The following is a 26,404-nucleotide window of genomic DNA, read 5'->3' on the forward strand; positions in this document are numbered from 1 at the left end:
GTGCGCCTTTCAATTAGTAAAAAAAAATACAGTTTATTCTCAGAAATGAATCCTTTATCTGAGAATTTTATCTAGTATCTAACTAACAAAACTAAAAACGCTTGCGTATTTATTATATAAGTATGTTTGATACAGAAAACTTATTCTGATTTTAAAACGCTCCTAATGAAATTCCTAGTACCTACCTATAACTAAGTTTATTTTATGTTACCTATTCTCATATTTTATTTCTGTATGAGTTGAATCGTTATTTTAACTAAGAGTAATGGTGTGCGAATGCATCATTAAATTTTACAAACATTAGTTTGTAGTCTTTTAGCTTTCCTGAATTTCAGTAAAGCGCCATCTGTGTTACGTTAGCTCAACTTATTCTCTTTGGGGAATCTATGCAATATTGTAGTTCAAACCGAAGGGAATATTAATTTTGTTTCTAGGTATTTGTTGCGGTTACAAAATGGAGACACAAGATGTCGCTGAAAAATAAAAAACTAGGTAATTCTTTTTACACTTCTAATTTTTAATTTGATTTATATCTTTTATGTAAAAGCATCGATAACTTCCAAGTGGTTTATTTCCAACCACTTCAAATGCTTATTTTGCATGCAACATCATCGGAATATCATTTTATTGATTCAAAATTTCTGAACCAAAGACGAATAAGAATGAGGGAAACATACTGACGTCATTCAACAGTGACGTCTTTCATAAGTTTCATTCAAGCAATCAAGTCTCATTCGCAACTTTCAGTTTTTCTGTTTTCAGTATTTTCCTTAGCTATTTCAGTTGGTTTTGGTGAGAAAAAATCAATAAGAATGACTGAAATTTAAGTAGAAGTCGACCGGAAACTTGTTTACAGAACACAGTGTTATTTGTGTTTTTCACTGTGATAATTTGGTAATGGACGCGACATTGTGTGATTATGAAGAGGGCGAGATACCGATTTGGCAGGAGCCCAGATGCGAGCCCTTGGGAGCACCCAAGGAAACTCTTTGTGACGAAATACCTCCAGAACAAGTCTCGGGTGAAAGAATACACGCATTGGAAGAGGAACAGGAGCTCCTGTCTTCATCTGTGTTTTCTTTGACATCTCATTTGGCGCAAGTTGAATTTCGTTTACGACAAATTTTAAAGGCTCCACCGGAAGAAAAGGATGCTATGTTACATGCCCTGGAGGAGTTTACCTCCCGAGGAGTCGATTCTAGGGGAGTTCCTCAAGGAAGCACAGGAGAATCGTCTTGTACGGAATGCACGGAGTTGGAAAGGAAAATCCGTAGTCAGAGAACAAGGCAGTCACATTTTATCGAAAAGTTAAAAATCCAGTTGAAAGAGCTTGAGAATTTTGCTGCAGGTACATCCTCCGATGATGATAATAAACATAGATCGCTAATTGACCATTTGAAAAGAGAAATAGATCGTAGTTTAGAGGAAGGAGTCCATCAACCACTCACCACGGAGGAGCTACGACATCAAATAGACTGCGCCGTCCGCCAATACGCAGACCGACAGCTGTCCAAAGAAGAAATTATCAGCAAACTCCAAGCCCATATCAATGACATGCAGAAATTCATAAAACTCATGAAAAATGAAGACATCAACAGCAACATAAAACCGAAGCCGAGGGAATCGAAAAAAGTAGGCAAGTCAGAATCGTTCGAGAAAAATTTCCATCACAACAAAGTCAATGATGAACTCAAAGCTGAAACCATTAATTTAATGCGAAAAGCTTCAACATTAATTCAAATTTTCACTGTTTCTCAATTTGGTTGCTCTCCAAACCAGAGCAAAAAGTTTGATAGGCAATCGTCAACTATTGTCACACATTGGGGAAATTTAAGAGCTAAATTAGAAATGTCAATAGAATCTGTACTCCATATAGTATCCAGAGAGAGATCTCATACAGTCCCTGATAGCTATGACAGTGAATCGGAGGAAGGGGGTATTATTATAAATGATGCTCCACTTACAACTGCTGTGCGAAGACACCTGGCAATAAATTTGAGGGATCTACTCCAACATGGGTTGGTAAGCCCTGAGTCAACTTCCTTAGTTCCTATAATTGGCTGCTTTCCAGTTAGAAGATCTTCAATGTCCCGTTCCTTACATATATGGGAATTGATTTTACGATATTATGAAATCAATGATGGAGATAAGTTTAATTCAACCCCAGCAAGGAAACTGAGTCAAAGTTTCAACTTGGATATAGTTGGGGGTACAGCAATAACAAATAAGCAAAGCTTACTCAGTGCTATAGGTAGTATTTTGGCTTCGCACACCCCTTATAAAAGAAGTTATGATGCACATTTCAAAGCATTTGTTTGTGCTGCCCTAAACGCACATAAACTTGTTTTGTGGTTTAATATTATGTTAAAATGTAGAGCTCTTATTGATTCCCATTATACCTCTACAAGTTATGTTGTCAATACTGGTTTCCAGGATACCTTACAGAGCTTAGATCGTCTGACTCCATTTAATTTTGATCTGCCGGTTGACCTTGCGGTGAAACAGTTTCAAAATATCAAAGATGTATTTATGTAGTTTAAGAGTACACTTTTATACATAATCAATGAAATGCCTTCCACTGTAGCTATGCATGTATGATAGTTGTAAGATGTTATGATATGTAAGATAACTGATCTAGTCCAAATATATCTAAATATTGACATAAGCAACAAAAAAAAAAAATATTTTGTCTCAGTACAATTAACCATTGTAACCCAACCCAGTACAATTAAAAGCAATAATAAGAACAAATCATATTAATAAAGATTATCGTTCTGAACATGCCTATATATATATATATATATAATATGTGTTACTTTTATATTGTAAGAATGTACTTATGCTTAACATAATAGATTGTCCATTTTATTGACAGCTTGTTTGCTTAAATAGGTAAATACATGATGTATTTTAGCCCACCATACTGAATTAGAGTTGTGTGGTGGGTCTGACTCTAAAACCCTGTCTCCCATGAGAGGTCTGTGCCCAGCAGTGGGACATATATAGGCATGGAGGGACATTGGTAGGTGCATATTTTATTAGTTAGCCAAGTAAAAAGCAATGTTTTTTCTCTTATATATATTATATACTTATTTTTAAAATAGCTGTTGACCAAATATATTGAATTGTTTTAGATCTGAGAATTGTATATACCAAAGATTTACTTTTTATTTTAGGATATAAAATGTAGCAATAGTATTTGTTGAATTGTATAATTTTGGACTTTTTTCAGGATATGTTTCACAGACTAGGAATATAAATGTCTTTAACACTAAAGACAATCTAAACTGAATTAAATTTTCATTTAAATGGGTCTATATCATCTTCATCTCATATTATTTATAACAGAATCTGTTAAATATCCAAAAGAGGAGTTGAATATATTACAATCAATGCAACAGTTCAGTAAACTATCTAAGTATAAAATGTGTTGTAATTCATTTTGTTTCTTAAAACTTTGATATATTCTGTTAATTATAGTTGTACATAAATTATTATTAATATACAATTAAAACATCCAAATAACTTTATAACTTATTTATTTCATAACGTAAACGTAACTACTAAATAAACATTCCAAAATATTACAATAAACTTCACATGTAAATAAAATTGAATATGGTGATAAATAACATGCATTCCTTGTCATATTTTGATGATTAATTTACATAAATAGCAAAGAAGTATCAAAACTGTATTTATTTATAAGAGAAATTGCTAAATATAATGTAGATAAACCAAAATGTACATATGACTTTTATTTCCAACCAAATATTTATTGTGTAGTAGAGAGAAATAAGTTCATCAATTTCATTAATTATATTTCCATATTCATTTAATGATATTTATTTTTATCCAAGATTTCAAAATTATAGACACTTTTCGAATAGCCCAGCCAGGTTAGTAAGTAATCATAGATTACATTTCAACTTTCAAAGTTATCTAAATTAACGCTGGAGCTACGTTAGTGTGAAGCACGTTATAATTTAACAATAACTTGACCATAAATGATCGTTTATTAAACGCAGGAAAACTAAGGCAATTAAGACAACAAAAATGTACGAATGACAGTCCCATAGAACTGGGATACTGATGATATTAAAACTTATGTTTTGACAATAATTTCAAATAAAAGAAATACTTACACACTTTTTTTTATAAATAACTATAATATATTGTCTATTTAAGTAATACGCATAAAAACATCAATTAATACAATAGCTACATTGACGATTATTGCAAAAAGTGTAGGTACAAAGAAATAACAATAAGATTATAAACCCGACAAACAATCTTTTGGTGTGGCGCCGACAATACAATGTTAAAATATGATCTATGTAAAAAAACAATCTATTACACATTTTTTTCGTTTCTAAATATGAATGTTATTTAGAAACGAAAAAAAAGTGTAATATAGGTATTGAAGTTGAGCTCACACTTTTTACATCATGCTGCTTTGATAGTAAACATAATTATTATCTGAGACTATAAAACCACATCCAGTTATATTGCCCACGTCTCCAATTAATGTATTACTGTATTTAGTATATAAAGCAAAGATTGCATAGTTTTTGCACAATTACAGTTTTGTCTAGGTGATTGATAATCAATCATTCTTTTTGAACAAACTAAATATTTAAAAAACAATGTCAATTAATGCTTTTTGCTTCTCCCATTGCAAAGATTAGAGTAGAGATTTTAAAAAGTAAATTACATCAAAAAGATATAAAGACGGGTTTTCTAAAACAATAGTGAGTGTTTGAGAGCCACACGCTGTGTACATTTTGTAGATTCATCCGGTGAACTTTCTACATCGACATAAACCAGGGAGCTCTTTCAAAATCTACAAAGGACTAAAAAAATAAATAGGAGAGAATTAATTGTAGATTGTTATATCATACTTAATTCATATGTAGAATGAATATAGAAGGCTGTGTACATTTCTCGAGTAAAGGCAGCAAAAACAAACAAACTATTAAACATTCTATGAAACGTCGTAAATAGCTATTATATTAAGAGACAGTGACAGTGTCGACGTATTAGTATTGCTAACAATGTTGACGGTTGACATAGAACGGGCGTCGGCGAGCGCAATCCTAGTTAGCATGCGTTCGTAGGGATGTTTTTTTTTTTATTCTACATACTTGCGGGACGTATGGTAATTACGGGTGTTACGTAGATGTTTGTCTAAGAATATCCTTAGATTATGCTTTATCTTATATCTTTAAACGAGCAATTCTTGTATATATATATTTATATACAAGAATAATATATATATATATTCCGATTCCGAGATTCCAATTATATATATATATAATCTCGGAATCATTTTTATGGACATACGACTATTTTTTAAGGACTCATTCGCGGACGAAGTCGCGAGGGTCCGCTAGTTATTTAGTTATGCCTTGTTGGTGAAAGTTGCCATTATTTGCGTTATCTGGTCTAAAAGTGCATTAAATGCGATATTAGTGATTCTCACTTTAAATATTCTTAAATATGGCATTGCTACCATATTCACACTTTATAGGAATCACAAATATTTTCAATTTCGACAGTCTAAGAAGGTAGCGGGCTAACCTGATAGGGGTGTGGTCAGTGGCGTGCACTTAATAGTTGCACAAAAGCACTGCCTACTCTACAATTTCTATATAACTGGTATAAGAGGAGCATTTTTGCCGTTATATGCATTTTTCCTGCTGTATGCATACCCTGGTAAGAAACCAAGTGCACGCCACTGGGTGTGGTTGTTAAACCCATACATACGTACGTAGGGAAGCTTCTGATTTGTTCAGATTTTTGACAACCCTATCTATCTATATACCTAGACACACGTAGGTTGGGAAGATTTCTGATTAGCTTAGATTTTTGACAACCCTCTTATCTATATACCTAGACACACGTAGGTAGGGAACCTTTTGATTAGTTCAGATTTTTGTCAACCCTATCTATCTATATACCTAGACACACGTAGGTAGGGAACCTTTTGATTAGTTCAGATTTTTGTCAACCCTATCTATCTATATACCTAGACACACGTAGGTAGGGAAGCTTCTGATTAGTTCAGATTTTTGACAATCTATCTAGATATACGAAGGTATACGTGATACCTACTCCGCTAACGTTCATGGGCAAACAAGTCGTACTGCACTGTTAGGAATATTAATACTGCGACATAGTTATGGGATGAGGTGGCAGTCACGAGTTTACTTAGGTCCGAGCATCTCCTCAGGTTTGACCCATTGGTCGAACTGTTCCGCTGTTAGGATGCCTAGCTTGATGGCCGTGTCTTTGAGCGTGCCTCCCTCTTTGTGGGCAGTCTTCGCGATTTGGGCGGCCTGGAAGAAGACATTTTTCATTAGGATATTGTTAGGAATCAATTCCAACCTAGCAACAAAGGGGGTGCAATTTTCCTATAAAAGGCGATTGCCACATTTGTTTGGGGCCATTTTGTCGTCTACCGTCGAATAATGACGTTGCGCCGCCATCTTGTGATTAGTTGGTAAATTAGTTGTTTTATGCATTTCTTTGTTTTTCGAGTAAAATTGATTCTATCAGTGTGAGATTCTATCGAATCATCTTTTATTTGCTAAAAATATATTAAAAGAACAAAAAAATGTGTCTGTATCAGTGTACACATGTAGTAAATGAAACTTCTTTACGGCATCCTTTTTTTTTAATTTTTTTTTTACAATTATCAGTCGTATTAATTAATAATAGCTAGTTTTAATAAAATTATTTACATTCACTGATATTTACAATCAAAAACGAAGGTTAAGGTGAAATAACTATAAAAAAATACCATAACGTGTTGAATGTATTAGAAATAAATATGGCGTGTAACGGAAAAATGTGACTTAGAAATGAAGATGGCGCGTAACAGAAGAACGTTATAAAATGGCGCGTCACAGAAAAACGTTACATTACTATTTTTACTACTACATACTACTTCCATACGTCGATAAAGAAGTTTCATTTCAATAGAAAACTCAAAAGTAGGATTTATCATCAATTAAACCGTTTGACTTCCACTACAGGACAGATCCTTTTTAAGGAGTTCCAAAATCCACGATCCTGGGCCGCTCCCAGCGGTTTGATGGCTTCCGTCCTCTTCGTAATGGGCCGCCCAACGCTAGGTCGTCATTCCAGCACCTTAGGAACCCAACGTCCATCGGTTTACGAGCTATGTGCCCCGCCCACTGCGACTTGAGCTTCACATCGGTAACTCTAGTTCTTCTACGGATCTCCTCATTTCTGATATGATCACGTAGAGATACTCTAAGCATAGCTCTCTCCATTGCCCGCCCTTTTTAATTAAAGCAATTCAAATATCGAGACGAAAGACGAAAACAGTTTGCTCATCGAACGAAGGGTGTCAAGACGAGTGTCTGGTGTTATTTAGAATAATGGTTTTTGGCGCATTCTGTACAACCACGAACTATACGAACTTTTTAAAGAACCAAATGTCGTCAAAACTATTCAACTGTTAATAATAAGGGCAGAGCATGTGCAACGCATGGAAGGCACGAGAGGTTGATGGAGGGGCGTAGAGGCCGAGGACGACCTAGGGTTCGGCGGAGTTATGGAGTGTAGAGGGATATGAGGGTTTTGAGAGTTCGGAGCTGGAAAGAGCTTTTGACCGCCTCAAATGGAGAAATGTGCTCGACCAAGCCAAGGCCCACCCAGGGCTGTAGAGCTATGATGATGATGAATTCAAATATAAATTGCTTAACTTTAAAGGAAAAACATCGTGACGAAACACGCATGCCTGAGAGTTCTCTATAATGTTCTCAACGGCGTGTGAAGTCCACCAATTCGCAAGGCTGACGGAATCACCTCACTGTGACATATTTGCGGATCCTTGGAACACAGTTTGTAACCATTGCCCACAGTACTGTGAGAAACGTAATAGCACCATGTTTTAACTATATTTTGTTTTTTTATTTTTTATTTTATGAGAAGATATTATAATTACTAGTAGGTAAAACTATTGTAAAGTTAATTGAATAGTTATAATTATGTTTTTGTTTGTTTTTTTTATACTGTATAATTTAATCTGCTGTGTATTTAATTAGTGAATTAAAAAATAAATAAATAAAAACCCGTGCCCTTTTAAGAGGTCTATTAAAAGTAGCGATTACCTTATCGTATCCGATGTGCGGGTTGAGCGCCGTCACCAGCATAAGCGACTCGCGCATGATTTTGCTGATCTGCGCCTCGTTCGCCTTGATGCCGACCGCACAGTTCTTGTTGAACGACTGGCAGCCGTCGCCTGGAGGAATATAATGGTTTTGAGGGTTCCGTACTCAAAGTATTTAAACTTTTTTTAATTGGACATGACGATAAAAGACCGACACGCACATAGTACGCTACGCGACGCATACCTAATAAAGTGACAGGGCTAACTTGATTTTACTTTTGAATCTGATATATTCGATCGCAATCGAATATTATTACTAGAACAGAGTGAAGACCCAAAAACTCAAAGTATTTAAAATTTTTATATATTTTTTTTTAATTGGACAGTTCAAATTTTCACAGATGACGTATTTCTGTTGCCGCTATAACAACAATTATTTAAAAAAACAAAATAAAAAAATAAATTTTTGGGGATTCCCATGACATGATTTTTATGCCTTTTTACAGATAATGATACGGAACCCTTTGTGCGTGAGTCCAACACGCACTTGGCCGGATTTCGATATTAATTTAGTTTTTTGTTTCGAGGGTAGGCCGCTTACATATTTTTTCTCTGATGAATGCCCTAGATTGAGTGCATTCATCAGAGATAAAATATGTGCAGTGGCGTGCACTTCGTACAATCACAAAAGCACTGCCTACCCTAAAATTGATATAACTCGTATAGTAGGAGGATTTTGGGCGTGTTTGGCAATCTTTCCATTGTATGCATACCCTGGTAAGAATTCCAGTGCATGCCACGGATAAAGTGGCGTTCCACTTGATGACTGATGCCATACGACCTAAAGAATAATTTATTACTTTATATTTTAGTACATTATGTACTGCAGATGTCAGAGAATAACACATCAAAATTCAAAGCGAACGATATCGCGGGCCACAGCTGGTAATGAATGACTCACCAATAAGTCTGATGGACCGCAGGACGCTGGCCACCATCATAGGTTTGAACACGTTCAGCTCGAAGTGACCGTTGCTGCCACCCACTGTGCAGGCCACGTGGTTGCCCATCACCTGTGCAGCGATCATGGTGAGCGACTCGCACTGGGTCGGGTTCACTTTGCCTGGAAACAAGTATCACCAATTTAAAATCATCATCATTCCCATCTTCATCATCATCAGCCAACATGCATCCACTGCTGGACAAAGGCCTCTCTTAAATTTAAATAAGAAATCGATAATTCCATACAACTTGTAACGGTTTAAAAGATAAGTTATTTCAATATTTAAATAGACATTCTTTTTATACTATTGATGAATATTTAAAATGACATTTTTTAGTGATTATTAATTTATTTGTATTTCTTTGACATGTGCCCATATAAACTTAATTGTAATTTATTATTTATTAATTGTATTTGTGTTATTATAAACATTGTAATTGCCAATATTTTAATTGTACCTAGTAGTAACAAATTAAAATTTTAAACACTACCCTTAAAACAATTTGCATGCCAATTTGGCGTGGTTCAGTTAAGATCTGCATATATTTTTTTTTTCCTGTAACACCTATTTACCTGTATCAGCAAATAAATAAAATTGAATTGAATTGAATTGAACGGAATTAAGAAAGAATGTTGAAGGATGCATACAAATATTTCATAAGGAATCCACCCTGTAATAATATAAAATCGAAAGAAGCATATTTATGTTTCCATACAAACTAATTCAAAACATTCTAAGTGTTTACTTATGACAACCCTAATGACGATGAAAGACCGACACGCGCAAAGTACGCTACGCGACGCGTACGTAATAAAGTGACAGGACTAACTTGATTTTACTTTTGCATCTGATTTATTCGATAGCCATCGAATGTTATTACTAGAACAGAGTGAAGACCCAAACACCAACTTCTGCAATTGAGATGGACCTGAACTCACCAGGCATGATGGAGGATCCAGGTTCGTTCTCCGGCAGCATCAGCTCACCCAGGCCGCAGCGTGGTCCCGAAGCCAGGAGTCGGATGTCGTTAGCTATCTTCATCAGGGAACAGGCGATTGTGTTCAGGGCCCCGGAAACCTCCACCATCGCATCGTGACTGGCTAAAGCTTCGAACTTGTTGGGCGCTGTCTCGAATGGTATCCCTGGACATTGAAATTGGCATAAAACAAATATTATATGAGCAAGTACCAAAAAAAAAATTTAATACGACAAAACACACATCGCCATCTAGCCCCAAAGTAAGCAAAGCTTGTGTTATGTGTTGACTGATGAATATTTTTATGAACTAAATATTTATATACTTATAATATAAAGATAAACAACAAGTCACCCAAAAACATTCATGTTCATCACACTAATTTCAAGTTGTGGAAATCGAGCCCACGGCCTTGGACTCAGAAAGCAAGGTCGAATCCAATATTTGATGAAAAGATTGTTTACAATTTTAAGACTTTTTGATTATGCTTCGACTTTTATAAGTGTTTAATAATACTATTGTACGCCCGAGTATGTGCATATTGTTATAGTTTTGAATTATTTTCCAGGCCTTGTCAACTGTCTTTCTATGTGTAAACAGTGAGCAATTGAATTCTATTATAATCTACACTATGAACACTCACCAGTGAGAGTAGCGATCTCCTTCGCGCATTTCTCCGCGAAACCCTTGCGAGTGTTGAGTCCAGTACCCACCGCGGTGCCGCCAAGAGCCAAGTAGTGCAGCCTTGGCAGAGTGGTGCAAACACGCTCAATGCCGTACGTCAGTTGCGCCGCGTACCCGCTGAACTCTTGGCCCAGGGTCAGCGGTACGGCGTCCATTAAGTGAGTTCTGGAAATATACAACGTGTAAATGAAAGCCAAAATAATACTTCACAGGCTTTGGAGGTACATTATTTAGTGTCTCTGAGATATATCTGTGATACCGAAAACCTAATAGTTTTTGAGTTAGCCACTGAAATCAGATACAGCCTTTAAAATCATGTGACGTCTGTCACTTTAAATAAATTTTAATAAATAAACATACTACCCAAAGTAAGCATAGCTTGTGTTATGGGTACTTACTCAGACAGCTGATGAATAATATACATAAATACATATAAAATACAGGTAAACACCAAGACACTGAAAAACATTTCCAGCTGTGTGAATCGAACCCACGCCCTTGGACTTAGAAAGCAGGGTCGCTGTCCACTGCGCCAATCGGCTGTCAAAGCTTAGGTACTATGAGCGTGTCGGTCTTTTATCTTCAATAGGGTTGTCACAAGTAAAAATTTAGAACGTTTTGAATTAGTTTTTACGGAAATATAAATATTATGCTTCTATTGGTTTAATATTTTTACAACGTGATTCCTTATGAAATATACCTATGCAACCTCAACATTACTTCGTAATTCCGTCCATCTTCATCATCATCTTATTCAACAGATTTACGTCCACTGCTGGAAATAGGACTTCTGTAGAACGTTCCAGACTCCACGATTCTGAGCAGCTTACGTCCAGCGGTTCTCCGCGACTTGTTTGATGTCGTCTGTCCACCTGGTTGGGGGTCGACCAACGCTGCGTTCACCGGTGCAGGGTTGCCACTCCAACACCTTGGAATTCCGTTACACGTTGTATAAAAAAAAAAGTTTCCAAAGACCCACCTCCCAATCTTGATGATCTTGTCGAACTCCTTAGACTTGGCATCCAGCGTGTCTCTCAGCGCCACGAGGCCCGGCATGAGACGGTCTCTCAACTCCATGCCGACGGCGATGTGCATTGCGGTCGGGAAAGTGTCGTTGGAGCTCTGCGATTTGTTCACGTGGTCGTTCGGATGAACTGGATCCTTGCTGCCAAGCTTACCTCCGAGGATTTGGATCGCCCGATTGGATATTACCTAGAAATAAACATGAAATAGAATAGTTACTCGTTTCAGGTGAAACGATCCCACTACAGCACTCTCTGGAGGATTCGGCAGGCCATTGACAACGAAACCCGCCATGCATTGGGGGGTTAAAACCATGGCGAGAGTGCGGTGAATACGCAAGTGCTCCCACTTGAAGGTCTATCGAGGGATACACAGAGTTTTTAGTGGGTGCAAGTCGCACATAACTACCCGGTTTCCCCCAACGAAGTGGTATGCGTCAGGCATTTTCTCTGTATAAAAAATATGACACACAGTGCCGTGCACTTCATACATGCATAAAACTCTGCTTACCCTTTTATTTTTTATTTTTTGGCGTGGTGGTACAGCTTTATTGCTACCTCCGACCCTTGGTCAGAACCGAGGTTATGTTGGACTCCCCTCTCTAAAGGGGGTATACCAAAACTAAAAAAAGCTCTGCCTACCCTAAAATTTTTGTGTAACTCCATACATTTATCCATTGATTTATCCATTTTATGGAATCTTCCTTCTTTATGCATACTCTGGTCAAAAACCCTGTGCACGCCACTGAGGACACGGGTCTCCTCAAAGTATACAATATGAAAAAAACGCCCCCGCCGCACCGCACCGCTGACATTCGATATAGAGTGGTTCTTATACACCAAACTATTTATACACCTAGACATACGCCATAATAACTCGGTCACTGTTGTACGAAGGAAAACTCTTTACTAACCTAGATCTTTTTTTTTGTTTGTTGAAGTTGTTGAGGACCCCACTGGCGCAGCGGTGCAAGTTGCGGCTTTAAGTGGGAGGTCAAGAGTTCGATTCCCGGCAGTGGTGAATAATAATTTATGAGTTAGCTCTGGTCTGATCCGGTGGCAGGATTCGGCCATGGCTAGCTACCACCCTAACGACAAGGTTGCTTGGAAACATCCGGCTCCGCTTTCAGCTCTCACAAGATAGAAAAATGAATGTTAAAATGTAAAATGTATAGTGTTGATGTGGGAAAAGAGCAACTGCTCAGTTTCTTGCCGGCTTCTTCTCGGTAGAATCTGTCTTCCGAACCGGTGGTAGTGTCAATACAAACAGACAGACTTGACGGTTCAAAAGTGCTTATATTAGGCCTACTTGAAATAAATGTTTTTTTTTGAATTTTGAATTTTGAACGACAAAGGCGTGCCACTAAGCGATTTAGATTTCCAGTACGATGTCACGTAGAAAACGATTAGTTATATTAAACCCATACCGGTTTAATATAACACCCCTATAAAATTCAATTAAAAATGAGCGAGCAGTAAGAGAGTTTTGAAATCATATACAGGCACTGTTCAATAATTTAATTAAATAACATAGATCTACCCTCATTGTAAAATTTATCGCAGTGATATAAAGTAAAAACAATGACGGTATGCGGGTATTAATGTGGAATTAATTGAAATTATCACTGTTTATTGCTAGTATTTTGTATAATATATGGGGGTATAATCTCATGTACATTTGCGAAACTTTCCGAAAGCGATAACAGTTATGAGTCATCCTTCTGAACCTATTACTGGGCCATTACAGGACACAGATTTTCCCCGAAAGTGAGATGGGTTCAGGCCGTAGTCCACCACGCTGGCCAAGTGCGGATTGGTGGACCCCACACACATTCAAAAACATTGTGGAGAAATCTCAGGCACGCTGGTTTCCTCGCGATGTTTTCCTCTACCGTTGAGGCAAGTGATATTGAGTCGTTATTTGATCATGAGAGCCAAAAAAGACGTTTTGTCTCCTGGTGCAATCGGGAACGTAAGAATGGTGTACTCATTCATTTATCAATCACAGAAAGATATAAACATTCATTCATTCATTCATTTCTTACTTTTATAGAAATAATAGGCGGATCAAAACATCAGGTGTGCCAAGACCTGATGGTAAGTAGAAAATCATCGTCTATAAACAGAGCAGCACTGAACTGGGCATGCAAGGAGCATGTCCTGAAAAATTCCACCCTTTATTTCGGTATCTACATGACATCGCACCGGAACACTGAATCGCTTAGCGGCACGACTTTGTCGTTAGGTTAGTGACAAGCCAAGGCCGAAGCCTCCTACCAGACCAGACCAGAGAAAAATCTGAAATTATAAATGGCCTAAATACTAAAAAGTGTCCTACCTCATTGGTGTTCATGTTGGACTGAGTACCGGAACCGGTCTGCCAGATGACCAGGGGAAAGTGACCCTCCCTGTACAGTTTCCCGGAGATGACGTCATCGCACGCCTGCATGATCGCGTCCGCTGGAAACAATATCAACTGTCTTTAAGATGCCGAGAATTCCAAAGTGCAGTACAAAAACCTGCAACTATTAGTTAATCTATGAAGTTCCTCATAGCGAAAAGAAGTTAAGTTGTCAACATATACAACGTGTAACCGAATAACGAAATACTGTTAAAGGGTGCATAAGTATATTTCATAAGGAATCCCCCTGTCAAATTATTAAATGAAAAGAAGCATATTTATTTTTCCACATAGACTAATTCGAAAAATACAAAGTTTTAAGTTATTGACAACCCTATTTAAGTTAAAAGACCGACACGCGCCAAGTACCTACGCATGCGACCCTTTATATTAAATAAGTGACAGTAGTCACTCGATTTTAATTTTGCGTAGGTGATTCTATTCAGTAAAAACTATGTCTACTATAGTCAAAAACGATTAGCGTTTCGGTTTCACAGATAAGTCTCAGAGACAGTAACTGATATACCTCTAAAGCCTGTGAAGTAATATTTCGATTTTTATTTGTATACCCAAAGAGTGTACAAACACTACGACCGACAATGTCGCTGCCATTCCGTCATTTATACGCTGTGTACCCAAAGAGTGTACAAATAACTACCACAGACAATATCGCTGCCGTTCCGTGGTATCACTTTTGGTCTTTACTGAAACGTACATTTTGATTATTAAGTGTTTTTTTACCCTCCTGTTTTTATAATATTTTGTATCTTCCGATCCTTTTTTTGAACGTTTATTTTTTCATATAATATGTACTTACTCACCGAGCTTTTTGTCCAGGCCGAATTCAATGTTAACTTTAGCAGCCGCTTTTTTAAGGATGCCCATGGCTACGATGACTGGATACTGGAAATAAATTAAATACAACTATTACTTGTCTTATGTAATGTACTTAAACAACCATTTCACTCATTTTTAGTGTCAAGACTAAAGAGTGATTTAAAAATAGTAAAAAAAAAAAAACAATAATTTGGTTATAATATATACTAGCATGTGGATTATCCAAAATATCTTTTATTTATGGAAGTTTTGCACGCTATTATTAGTATGTTCTTGTAAGCGAAGCTTCCCAACAAACTATCGGGTTGAAGACATAACTCAAGGCTTCCCAACGTTGGCGACGCGCGAGCCCTGGGGCGCCGTAGAAAGTACAGAGGTGGACCGCGTGGCGAGGCCCCCGTACTTAAAAAATCTTTCTTAATTCTTCGGTTGGTTTTATTATTTTCATACTGAGGATGTTTTATTTTTTGCGCGTATCTGCCAAACTAACAAGTGCCTACCTATTTTAACTAGCTAGGTTAGGGCGCAAATTTCTTAACTTGTAAGTGCGTTGCTGGCTTAATAACGTTGGAAACGACTGCACTAGGCTATAAAATAATAGAATATCAGAACACTTTCTACGGTACACAGATTGCACTATTATTAATCTTTTGCGCTACAGAGCAAAATCCATTCATTCCATCACGTAATAAAACCGCGATAGTAGAGAAAGTTAAGTTTTTGTGGAACGTTTACACCATTTTTTTTAATTTACTTTTTAATACAGTTGCAGAAAAGCGGCAACAATGACTCGAAAGTCAGTTTTATCTCTTAGTACCATAGCTGTATAAGTTATTGGCTTATTGATACTAACTTCCGTTTAAATCGGAGGATAATGATAAAGAGTGGAGGAAACTAACAGGTTGGCTGCATAAAGTCAAGTCAAAGTCAAAGTCAAAAATATCCTTATTAAAGTAGGCCCATAGGTGGCACTTTTGATGCGTAGGTACATCACACGAGAAATGTGTACACGATAGTGGGATGATGGCGATAACCATATTCGTAAACTTAAAACTAAAGCTACGAGGGTTTTGAACGCGCCTGGTCTAAGAAGAAGCATACAACAAACTTAGCCGGGTGTTTTTTTTTTGTTATCACCATCTCACATTGTCTTTTAAAATTATTAGAAAAGCAACCTGATTAAAGCAATAATTCACACCCAAACTTTTTTTACCGATTATGTAGTACTTTATACTATAATAAATAATAGGACTTTTCTATAAGCTTACGATTACTTTGAACATTTTAAGAGACATCTCCAAGATTGGAGTAGTTAAAGATGGGTAGGTTATTGTTGAATTGTACGCAATTTCCTTTAAAGGAATATTGAATTTTATGTAACAAATCTGTAAATATTAATATTATATGCCTAAAAATGAAGATTTGAAAAATCTAATTAGTTAGATACTTTATGTTATTGAGGCTCATTTATAATATATAATTTTCTATAAAGGCCCAATATTTCTGTATTATATAATACGACGTATGACGGAAAATATGTATTATGAAAATATATATGCTTAGTGAGCACATGTAGATAAAGTGCCATCTTTAGGCATGCACTAAAAGTCATTTCAGGCGGAAATCTTATAGCATATTTTCAACATATTTTCTTATACGTACCTATTTATGACTGATCGCAGATAAACTATGGGAAAACATTTTATTTTACTTAGTGGCGTGAATAGAGGGTAGGGAGAGGATATGCAAATGATATAAAATGAGGAATATCTCCAGTACGAGTTATAAAGAACTTGAGTATAGGCATTGTAAGAGTTATAAAAAGAGTTAAGTATTTATAACTCGTACTTGAGATTTTCTTCATTTTACATCATCTGCATAACCTGTGCGTACCCTCTATGCACGCCACTGATTTTAATGGTATTAAACATAGTCTATGATATGTGAATAAAATAATAATAAAATCGGTATTGAAGTTACAGGAGTTATCTACACGAAATAAATATTTACTCTTTATATAATTAAAGAGTACCTATACATGTAAGAACCTGTGTAGATGATATTTGCTTCTAAATAATTCCTACTGTAAATATTAGCTCTGTGAACGTAGTTTTCTATTTAATGAACTTGCAAACCTTGACACGGTACACAATGCTAAACGGTATAATAAATTGTAGCCATGTGATTCTACAGTTTACGACATGGGCAATGTACTTACATATCATTATTAAACAAAACACAATCAGTCATTATTCTTAACCTAATCCTTATTCTCAGAATTTTACTATCAGAAACGTCTGTGGATCTTTATAAAAAGCTCTAGACAAATAGTACCTACAAATTATATGGAGGAGTGTAAGTAAGCTCGAGCCGTAGGCCAGGCGTTTGTTTTCCTTGGGGTTCTATTAAAGATACCTTGGGGTTCTAGAAAGAGTGTCCATCTGATAATCAGTCGGTCTGTGTGTCCGAAATAATGCAACTTACATGCAACAACCTATGCGTGCGGGACAAGGTGTAGAAATTTACTCGAAAGTAAAAAAGAAGCGGTGATACCGCAGTGGGTAGGAGTTCGACTTCGCTTACGGGGGCCGAGTTCGAATCCCAGCACGTCACTTTACCACCGTTTTCTAAGTTATGTGCGTTTTAAGTAATTATAATATCACTAGCTTCAACGGTAAAGGAAAACATGGTGACGAAACCTGAATGCCTGAGAGTTGTACATAATGTGCTTTAATGTATGTGGAGTCCACCAATCCACACTGAGCCAGCGTGGTGGACCACGGCCTTAACCCCTTCTCCTTGTGGGAGGAGAACCGTGCCCTGTAGTGGGCCCGTAATGGGTTCTAGGTGTATGATGATGATGATGAAATAAAGAAGTTTCCATGGTCGACGGGAACCGTTGGTACAAACACATTTATATATGATCCTATTAAAATCCCAGTACACAGGCCTCTTTTATAGGAGAGAGCTTTTTAGAGTGTAGACCCACCACCCTGCTTGAATGCTGGTTAGAGGGATTTAATGATTAATAATACATATCAATATATATAAACACGAAACCCTTATTTCATTTGGTCACGCTATAACTTGAGAACGGCATTACCGATTACATTAATCTATTTATTTTTTTAATTGTCTTATAAGTACTTTGTAACAAAGTGCTTTCCAAGGCACGGAGACTACAAACATGTACGTTTGTACTACATCCCACCTCATAAACAAAAATATAAACGAGAAAAAATATTGCAAGAAAATAATTTGCGATAAGAAAATCTAAGAAGTTGATAAGCAAAAACAATATGCAAGCGGCGAGTAGCATGCTATTTATAACCGACTTCGAACAAAGGAGGCGATTCTCGGTTGTTTTTTTTTATTTTTGCTACTTCAGAACTTTGTGATGTATTAACAGGCTTGGAAAATTATTTTTTGTTTGAAAAGGTATACCTCCCACGCGTCTTTTTTTTAGTTCCACTACAAGTTAGCCCTTGTCTGCAGTCTTACCTTGTAGTAAATAATGATGCAGTCCAAGATGGTAGCGGACTAACAGTGGCGTGCATAGAGGGTATACACAGGGTATGCAGATGATATAAAATGAAGAAAGTATCCAGTGCGAGTTATAAATACTTTTTAGAACTCTTACAATGCCTATCCTTAAGTTTTTTATAATTCGTACTGCAGATTTTCTTCAATTGATATCATCTGCATACCCTGCCACTGCGGGCGTTTGTCAGGAAGTATGGTAGTCATACCCATAGTTGATTTCTACGCGACATCGCACCGGAACATTCAATCACTTAGCGGCACGTCTTTGTCTGCAGGGTGGTAACTAGCCACAGCCAAAGCCACCCAGGACCAGATCAGAGAAAATTGAGAAATTATAAATTCCCTAATTTCCCCTACCGGAAATAGGAAATAAACGCGTCAGTAGTACTATCCCGGACGAGCTCGTCAAAGAACGCTTTACTACTATTGTTATTGTTGATACCTTACCGGCATTCGTTCTTCAATGCCGCCGATGGGGAAGTTCATGACGGAGCGTACGGTCTGGGCGCCATATAGCTTGTCATCTGGCACGTCCAGCTCGCCAAACGTGTCACGTTCCTTTCTCTGTAAAGATTTAAAAAAATAATTAAAATCTACATTAATTTAATTTTTACAATAATAACAAATAATTTGAGTTATCCCATCTTGAGCTGTATAAAGTAGCTTATATTATGTAGTATCGTGTCGTCAGCGCAGTTCAGAATACAGTCGTCACCACCGCTCCTGTTCCCGATCAAGAGATAGGACAGCAGCGTCCTCTGTGCTACCATTAGGTAGGGAGAGTGGACTGTACGGAGAGTGGACTGTAGGTCCTGTATTGATGTTGTACGTAATAAGTTGCTTACAACATCAACACAGAAAAAAATGACGACATAAAACTGTCGCGGAGTAGCTGGATACCAGCGGCGCAAATCATGTATGATGAAATCTTACATCCAGCTGTGGACGTCCTACAATTGAGATGATAATGACCATCAATCTTCTAGATGTTGATGATTACTCTTCTAGATGATAATAACACATAATAACAATTAAGACTCTCATTTCTTTCTCGATTACTGTGCAAACAAGTTATACATCTCGCAGCTTCTTTACATTCACTAATATATTGTAGACATTTAATCATTATCTCAAAGTATGTTTACAGTATCTTGTTTAATTATTTCGTCATGTGGTGACGAGTGAGTACATAGTAATAAATTACGCAATTATTATTCAGAGTCTTTTTATATTATGTAGCTGAAACGATATATTCTCCGTGGGGCTGGTTTATAGACGTGGCATAACGTCGGAAGTCATGCAGCGTTTTATCAATTTCAACTGATAGCAGGGCAGGCAGGAGACAAAATATATATCCCCCGATTATATCGACTGACAAGGGATAAAATTAACGTGCCCACCCATTCCATGTTGCCGTGCTAAAGAAGAAGGACTAAAAGTTTACCCCCTTTAATTATTACACATATATAATATATATACTTGCATTTTATTTCCACTTGTGCGCCAGTGCTCTGAGAGTTGATACAGCTATGGGAGAAGATACATTTTATCCTTTCCCCGGGGAGATAATTGTCTCCTGCCCATGCTAGCCGTGCAGCGAATTTCAAATTTCATCGCGTAAAAAACACTTCAAAACTATTCCAACGTAATGCCACTTTAATTGATTGGCTTCGTTAATTAACAAAGCCTGAAAAATCTAGATTTATGCGCTTTGGCCTAGTTTTCATTTAAAAATTTAAAACATTACAAATAATTAAAAACTTTTGCATCCATAAGTTTTTTCTGGCATCTCCAGATTTTGTCAATAATTAATACATAGAGGTACTAAACTGTGGTCGCCTAATGGTAAAACCCCCACCTCCCTTTCGGTGGGACCGAGTTCAATCCCGGGCACACCTTTTCGGAGTTATGTGCGTTTTTGATTTTAGCAATTAAACATCACTTGGTTTCAACGGAAAACGAAAAACATGTTAAAGGAAACCATACGACTTGCTATTTCAATCCTCTTCAAACGGAAGCGATGGGAAAATAATTTTTATTTTTACATTGCGTCTATATAGTGCAGTCTGTTGAATATTCCACGTTGTAAATATAATCACATCAACACATTACCGGCCCACTACAGAGCACGGGTCTCCTCCCACAATGAGAAGGGATTAAGGCCGTAGTCCACCACACTGGCTCAGTGCGGATTGTTAGACTCAAATATAAAAGAGGGTAGATATAATAAGAGGGTATAATATGACGAAAGGAAACCGGCCAAGTGCTAGCTAAAATCGTATTTGTGGAGCGGGTTCTGTAGTTCCCTTATATATATATCTATCTATTAAATGAGTATATCTTATATCTTTAATCGAGCAATTCTTGTATATATACAATTGGAATCTCGGAATCGGCTCCAACGATTTTCATGAAATTTAGTATACAGGGGGTTTCGGGGGCGATAAATCGATCTAGCTAGGATTCGTTTTTAGAAAATGATATTTTATTTGTGTTTTCCGGTAATAACCGATTTGGTGCAACGAAATTGCACGGTTCAGCTAGTATCTACTAGTTGCTCGGTCTCGGTCACGTTCGCGTTCATTGCGGTATTTTACAACCTTTAATCTCTTGGGATACAAGGCCTATGTTACTCTCCGTCCTTTCAACTAACGCTATGCCAAATATCAAGATGATCATTAATTAATTTATTTCATAAACTGTATACATCTAATGGTCTTTTGAGCTAGAAAATCGCTCACGGTTTGCCATTTCCGGCGTCCAATATTATTCAAGTATTGAGCTTACAAATAGTTACAAATTAATAAAAGGTAGATATTGTGAAAATTAAGTTTAATTTGCTATACTCCGCTAACAGCAGGAGAATCTGTATGGTGCAATTTCTAATTTCTTCAATCCTTATACTCCACACCAAACAGTTCTTCGGCAATATACCTTCTACGCAAGTATCACATCCTCAGGATATGTTGACTTTACAATTATTCATTGTGAAGTCAACATTAAGTCTACGAATATGTATAACGAATCATCTTACTACAGTGTAAAATGTGTATGTATATTTACGTACGTACGTTAATAAATAAAGTTTGACATTGACTTTATCATTGCCAAAAAAAAAACATTTACGTTGATTTGATAACCTCCTACTTTTGGAGGTCGGTGGAAATCATTATTAGTTATGACACCTGTTATACTGTTGTACATAGGTTGTACGTAGGTACAAAGACGAGAGATCAGTTTTTGAATAATATTTATCAGATTAAACTTTAAACTCACCATTTTTACCGGTTTATCATCGTTGTTCAAACATATTGTACACGCCATTGCCGCACACAAATAAAATTTAACACGAAACTAACCACAAATTAATTTTATAAATTTTTTTGTCGTATCACAAAATGTTGATAGCTGACAGCAATCACTGACAATTTGAACGTAATTCTACGTAAATTTTATTCAGCCAGTACCATTAAATAAACTTGCAAATTTTTAAAACGTTTTAAACGTCTAAACTAAACATCAGATACAATTAAAATGAGCGACGAAACAAGTTTGACAACGTATTTAGAAACGTGTGGATTGCGACCGTCTGGAGTCCCCTCCAAAGTACTGACTGAGACTAACTCGGGGTATGGGTAGCTATATGAATACGATATAAGTAGGTATAGCGATTTTATTAGATACCTACAGATTGAGGGCTTTATACATAGGACGATCAGACGTTTAACTTCGATCGTTCGAGACGTGTTCAAGAATTGTTCTCGAACACGTCTCGAACGGTCTGAAACGAAGAATGCAACGATCGAAAAGAGCTGAGTTTCCTGCCAACTCTTCTTCTCGGTCAATTCGTGCTTTCTAAACTTTCCGGACCGGTACAGGAAATGCAAACATACATGCTTGACGTTTCATAAGTATAAATTTATTTTGAATTATTTGTATTTTTGAAACATCTTTTTCTGGTCTTTAACCAACATTCTTCAAACATAAAGACAAACTAGTTTTTTGGGCATATTTTTATGAGCGGCTTGTCAGACGTCATCTCACCGTGGGAATGTTTTTATTGGTGGAATAACCGTCATATTTCGGTTCTAAGGGAGGGATTAATAGCATTTTCTGTCACTTTTCATAGACATCCGCATGATATCATTACGGAATTTTTCAGAAAAGTTCCTAGAAAAATGATCAAAACGCAAGATCGATAAAATATCATTTTAAATAGACGCCATTGAATATCTACCTGCGGTCTTTTAGATTTAGGGAATTTATAATTTCTGAATTTTCTCTGCTCTGGTTCTAATAGAATGTTTTTGCCACACCACCGCCAAGCGACTTAGAGTTCCGATGTACAATGCCGCGTAGAAATCGACTGAGAACTTATAAAACTGCAAACTGCTACAGTTAAGCCCGCTATCATCTTGACTGCATTACTTATCATCAAGGCCAGTGAATGCAGGGCTAACTTTTAGTGCGGAATAAAATAAATATTCTAGTAATCTTTGACGACATTATTGGTTGTCGCAGGAGCGTTTAGTAACGATACTCTTTAATAAGTATGGTCAATTTAAGTCTCAGATGCAATGAGAACAGAACAAAGAATTCTGTGGCAGTGAGCTTACAATAGAAACACATTAAATCAATGCTCCTTGCAATGCATTCCTTTTTTTACAATGGCTGTTAAAAAATATAAATGCACCTACACTATTATACTATATCTCCTTAGTTAAATGGGCTGGCGCGTTAAATAGGTTGATTTAAATGGAAGCGACGCGACGCGACGGACCGTACCGTGTGTGGGGCCCTTACAGACGCGCGGTCGCATCGTTGAGTGTGTGAACTGGTAACTGTTTAGGTAACTACGTTCTTTAGTGGTTAAATGTATGGTTAATTGATAACGGATGTTATCAAAGAACTGTTTTGAATATTATAATTAGAGACCTATTTATAGTGTACAAAATGCTTCTAATGGTAAAAAACGTGTCTTACTTCGATTATGGTTTTTTCCTTACTCATTAAAGAATGTGACATTTCATTTCTTACATTAAAAACTCACATAACATTGAAAGGTTAGGATGCGTGCCGGGGATCGAAATTGGTCCCCCAAAAGTGAAACAAAAGTTCTACATACTAGGCTACCGCCCCATTCGATTATTACATTAAGTAGGTTTCAAATAGGTAGTAATAGCATTTGTGAAACGTCAAGTTTGTCTGTTTGTAGTGACTACCAACAGTAAGGAAAGCAGATTCAACTAAGAAGAAGCCTACAAGACACTCAGCAATTGCTCTTTTCCAAAATTATTTTATAGTTTAACAATCATTTATCTATCCTGTAAGAGATGAAAGCAGAGTGGGCTGGTTTCAAGTAACCTGCTTCCAAGCAATCTTGTCATTAGTTGTTTCTGCTGCTCGGCTCCAATGGCTTGGCTCAATTGTTAAAAACAAGATTTTTTTAAATTTATATATAATATAATAATAATAATAGTTATATATATAATAATAATAAAAGTTTTTTATTAGAGGCATATAAACCCATATATCAGCTTATAGCTATAGCTATATATATAGCTTTTATATACAAAGAAATCTATAATTAAATGTATACATTAAAACTTACATCTAACTGAAATTGTTAATAAACTTATTTCAGATGTCATAGGTTCTTGTTTTAGCCAATAAATAGTACTAGACAAATATTTTTCTATTAGGAACAAGAAATGAGGAGATTCATAGAAGAACTGGAGTCATTAAAATAGCTAATCAAGTTGGAAAACTAAAGTGGTAATGGGGGGACAGATTGGAGATCCTATGGTTGTTGGGATCCTTACGTGATTGAGGGGCATACAGGCAAATGCAGCGTTAGTTAACCTCCAGCGAGGACAGACAGCTGCAAAAAAAAACACCTGGCTAAGTTTGTTGTGGGCCTCTTCTTAGACCAGGACGCGTTTGGAACCCTTGTAGCTTTAGTTTTAAGATTACGAATATGGTTACCGCCATCATCTCACTACCGTGTAATTCTCATGTACGCATCAAAAGTGCCACCTATGGGCCTATTTTTAACTTTGAGTTTGACTCCGCTGGGACACCTGAAGTGCCCAGTACCATGGTTTTTAGAACTCCCCACAAAAGACCTATATCCAGCCAATCAGTGGACATCAATAGGTTGAAGTGATAAAGAAGGTACAAGAGAAATTAGTAGGATCCAAATCTACATTTTTATAATGTGTTTAGCCTTAAACAGTTGAGGAAGTGAGGATATTAGTTGATTGTTACATCCAAGATTTATATCACAGACTAACATATTAGTAAAAAAAGTTTATTGTAAAGGTTTTTAACTAGTTAAGAACTAAGAAATATGTGTGAAAATACTGCTTAACAACCAAGTCTTCAATTTAAGAAACTAGGAATCTTTTCAATCATGAAATATTTGAATTTAATTGGATTTCTATGAAATCTTTTTGTAATGTTATTACAGAAGAACTACCACCAACTAACCCACCTCCTAACCAAATTACCTAAAATAAATAGTAAGATATTTTGGGAGAAACTATACATATTTTGTAGTGGAAACCACATAAAAGAAAGAAATTTTTTGATTTATGATTTAAACATTATTTACACTTTTCTATATCAGTAATTTGTAATCAACATTTTGTCTTAATTTATGAGATTTTATTACCCATTTCAGGCAACTGACATATTATATTGGGGTACATACCCCGTACAGTCATCTGAGCTCAGTATTGGGGAAGCATAAAAATCCAACCTGTAAGTTTAAACTAGATAATCTTGAGGCATCGTTTATTAATGTGGCAAAAGTTGGAATAGTTTAATAAGGCCATTAAATTACATATCAATAAATATTATATTGAGTATATAGTATAGAAGATAAAATCCCTAATGAGAAGTGGTTTGTCTTCTATGTAACTTGTTATAATATACTTACAAAAAAAATCTTCTGAATTCATCCATTTTTCTGACAATGTGAACACAAAATCATGGAGGTTTTAACCTTAGTTTACGTGCAGGAATTAAATAAAAAAAGAAAATACATCATTATTGTCAGATATTAGTTATGTGATATACTTTGGTGATATATAATTAAATATAAATATTATGCGTTTAAGACTGAATTCCTAGTGAAATTTAATCTTTATCTTATTTTGTGTTAGTCTCGATTGGTTGTAATGAAAAGCCGGCATTTATTAACGTTATTTTTATTAGAAAAACTAGAATTCTTTCGGTTTTATATGAAAATGCAATGCAACGCAACCTATTTTATGAAACCGCCTATGGAACTGTACCAACATTTATCTAGTTTAATTTCTTTGCAGGAAACGGAATATCAGTTATGCAACTTACCTTCGTGACATTTGTAGTGGAGAAATGGCCCTTATTTACGAGTCCAACAACTATGCGGTAATTCTTGGAAGAATTGACTACAGCAGAGGAAATTTTAAACATGGTTGTGGCCATATTTATAGTTTTAAAATAGAATAAAATATAAACTTTATTCCTTTTTATTTTCAATACGATAGGAATAGGATCTGTCTTTTTGACAGATCTGTAAGATTTAATATTTTTAAACCTTAATATTTTTGTGACACCTGACAGGTATATTTTGTTCTGTGAATCTGTTGTCATGTTTTTGGTCTATGGTTTCATATAAGAAGCGATCAGGATATTATACTATAATAAGAAAAGATCAATCCAATACAAAATGTTCAGTTCGAAAATCTATCCTACCTATTCTACCATAACTACATTATTATGAAGATTAAAAAAAATGTATACACATACAAT

General features: G+C 36.2%; 2 protein-coding genes across 4 annotated transcripts; one reads left to right on the forward strand and one right to left on the reverse strand.

The window, feature by feature from the left end:
- Window positions 1–715: 715 nt before the first annotated feature.
- Window positions 716–3,466, forward strand: LOC120631655 (RUN domain-containing protein 1). Its single transcript, XM_039901321.1, has one exon. It carries the CDS (start codon window positions 898–900, stop codon window positions 2,533–2,535), a length of 1,638 nt encoding a protein of 545 aa, XP_039757255.1. The 5' UTR covers window positions 716–897; the 3' UTR covers window positions 2,536–3,466.
- A 1,858-nt stretch (window positions 3,467–5,324) lies between these two features.
- LOC120631425 (fumarate hydratase, mitochondrial-like) lies at window positions 5,325–26,145 on the reverse strand. 3 transcript variants are annotated; one of them, XR_005659059.1, is made up of 11 exons: window positions 25,964–26,145; window positions 19,055–19,171; window positions 15,049–15,130; window positions 14,165–14,286; window positions 11,784–12,016; window positions 10,764–10,969; window positions 10,083–10,286; window positions 9,102–9,263; window positions 8,142–8,272; window positions 5,893–6,338; window positions 5,325–5,824 (listed from the first exon to the last, which is right to left on the reverse strand). XR_005659059.1 is itself a non-coding variant. In XM_039901004.1 (10 exons), exons 1-10 carry the CDS (start codon window positions 26,075–26,077, stop codon window positions 6,207–6,209), a joined length of 1,503 nt encoding a protein of 500 aa, XP_039756938.1. In that variant the 5' UTR covers window positions 26,078–26,145; the 3' UTR covers window positions 5,325–6,206. The 3 variants fall into 3 exon arrangements, 2 of the variants coding, with proteins under 2 accessions (XP_039756938.1, XP_039756939.1); XM_039901004.1 differs by having other exon boundaries at window positions 5,325–6,338; XM_039901005.1 differs by lacking the exon at window positions 25,964–26,145 and adding an exon at window positions 21,884–22,201 and having other exon boundaries at window positions 5,325–6,338.
- Between the last annotated feature and the right edge of the window lie 259 nt (window positions 26,146–26,404).

Source organism: Pararge aegeria, chromosome 18, assembly GCF_905163445.1.
Source record: "Pararge aegeria chromosome 18, ilParAegt1.1, whole genome shotgun sequence".
Classification (NCBI taxonomy): Eukaryota; Metazoa; Arthropoda; class Insecta; order Lepidoptera; family Nymphalidae; genus Pararge; species Pararge aegeria.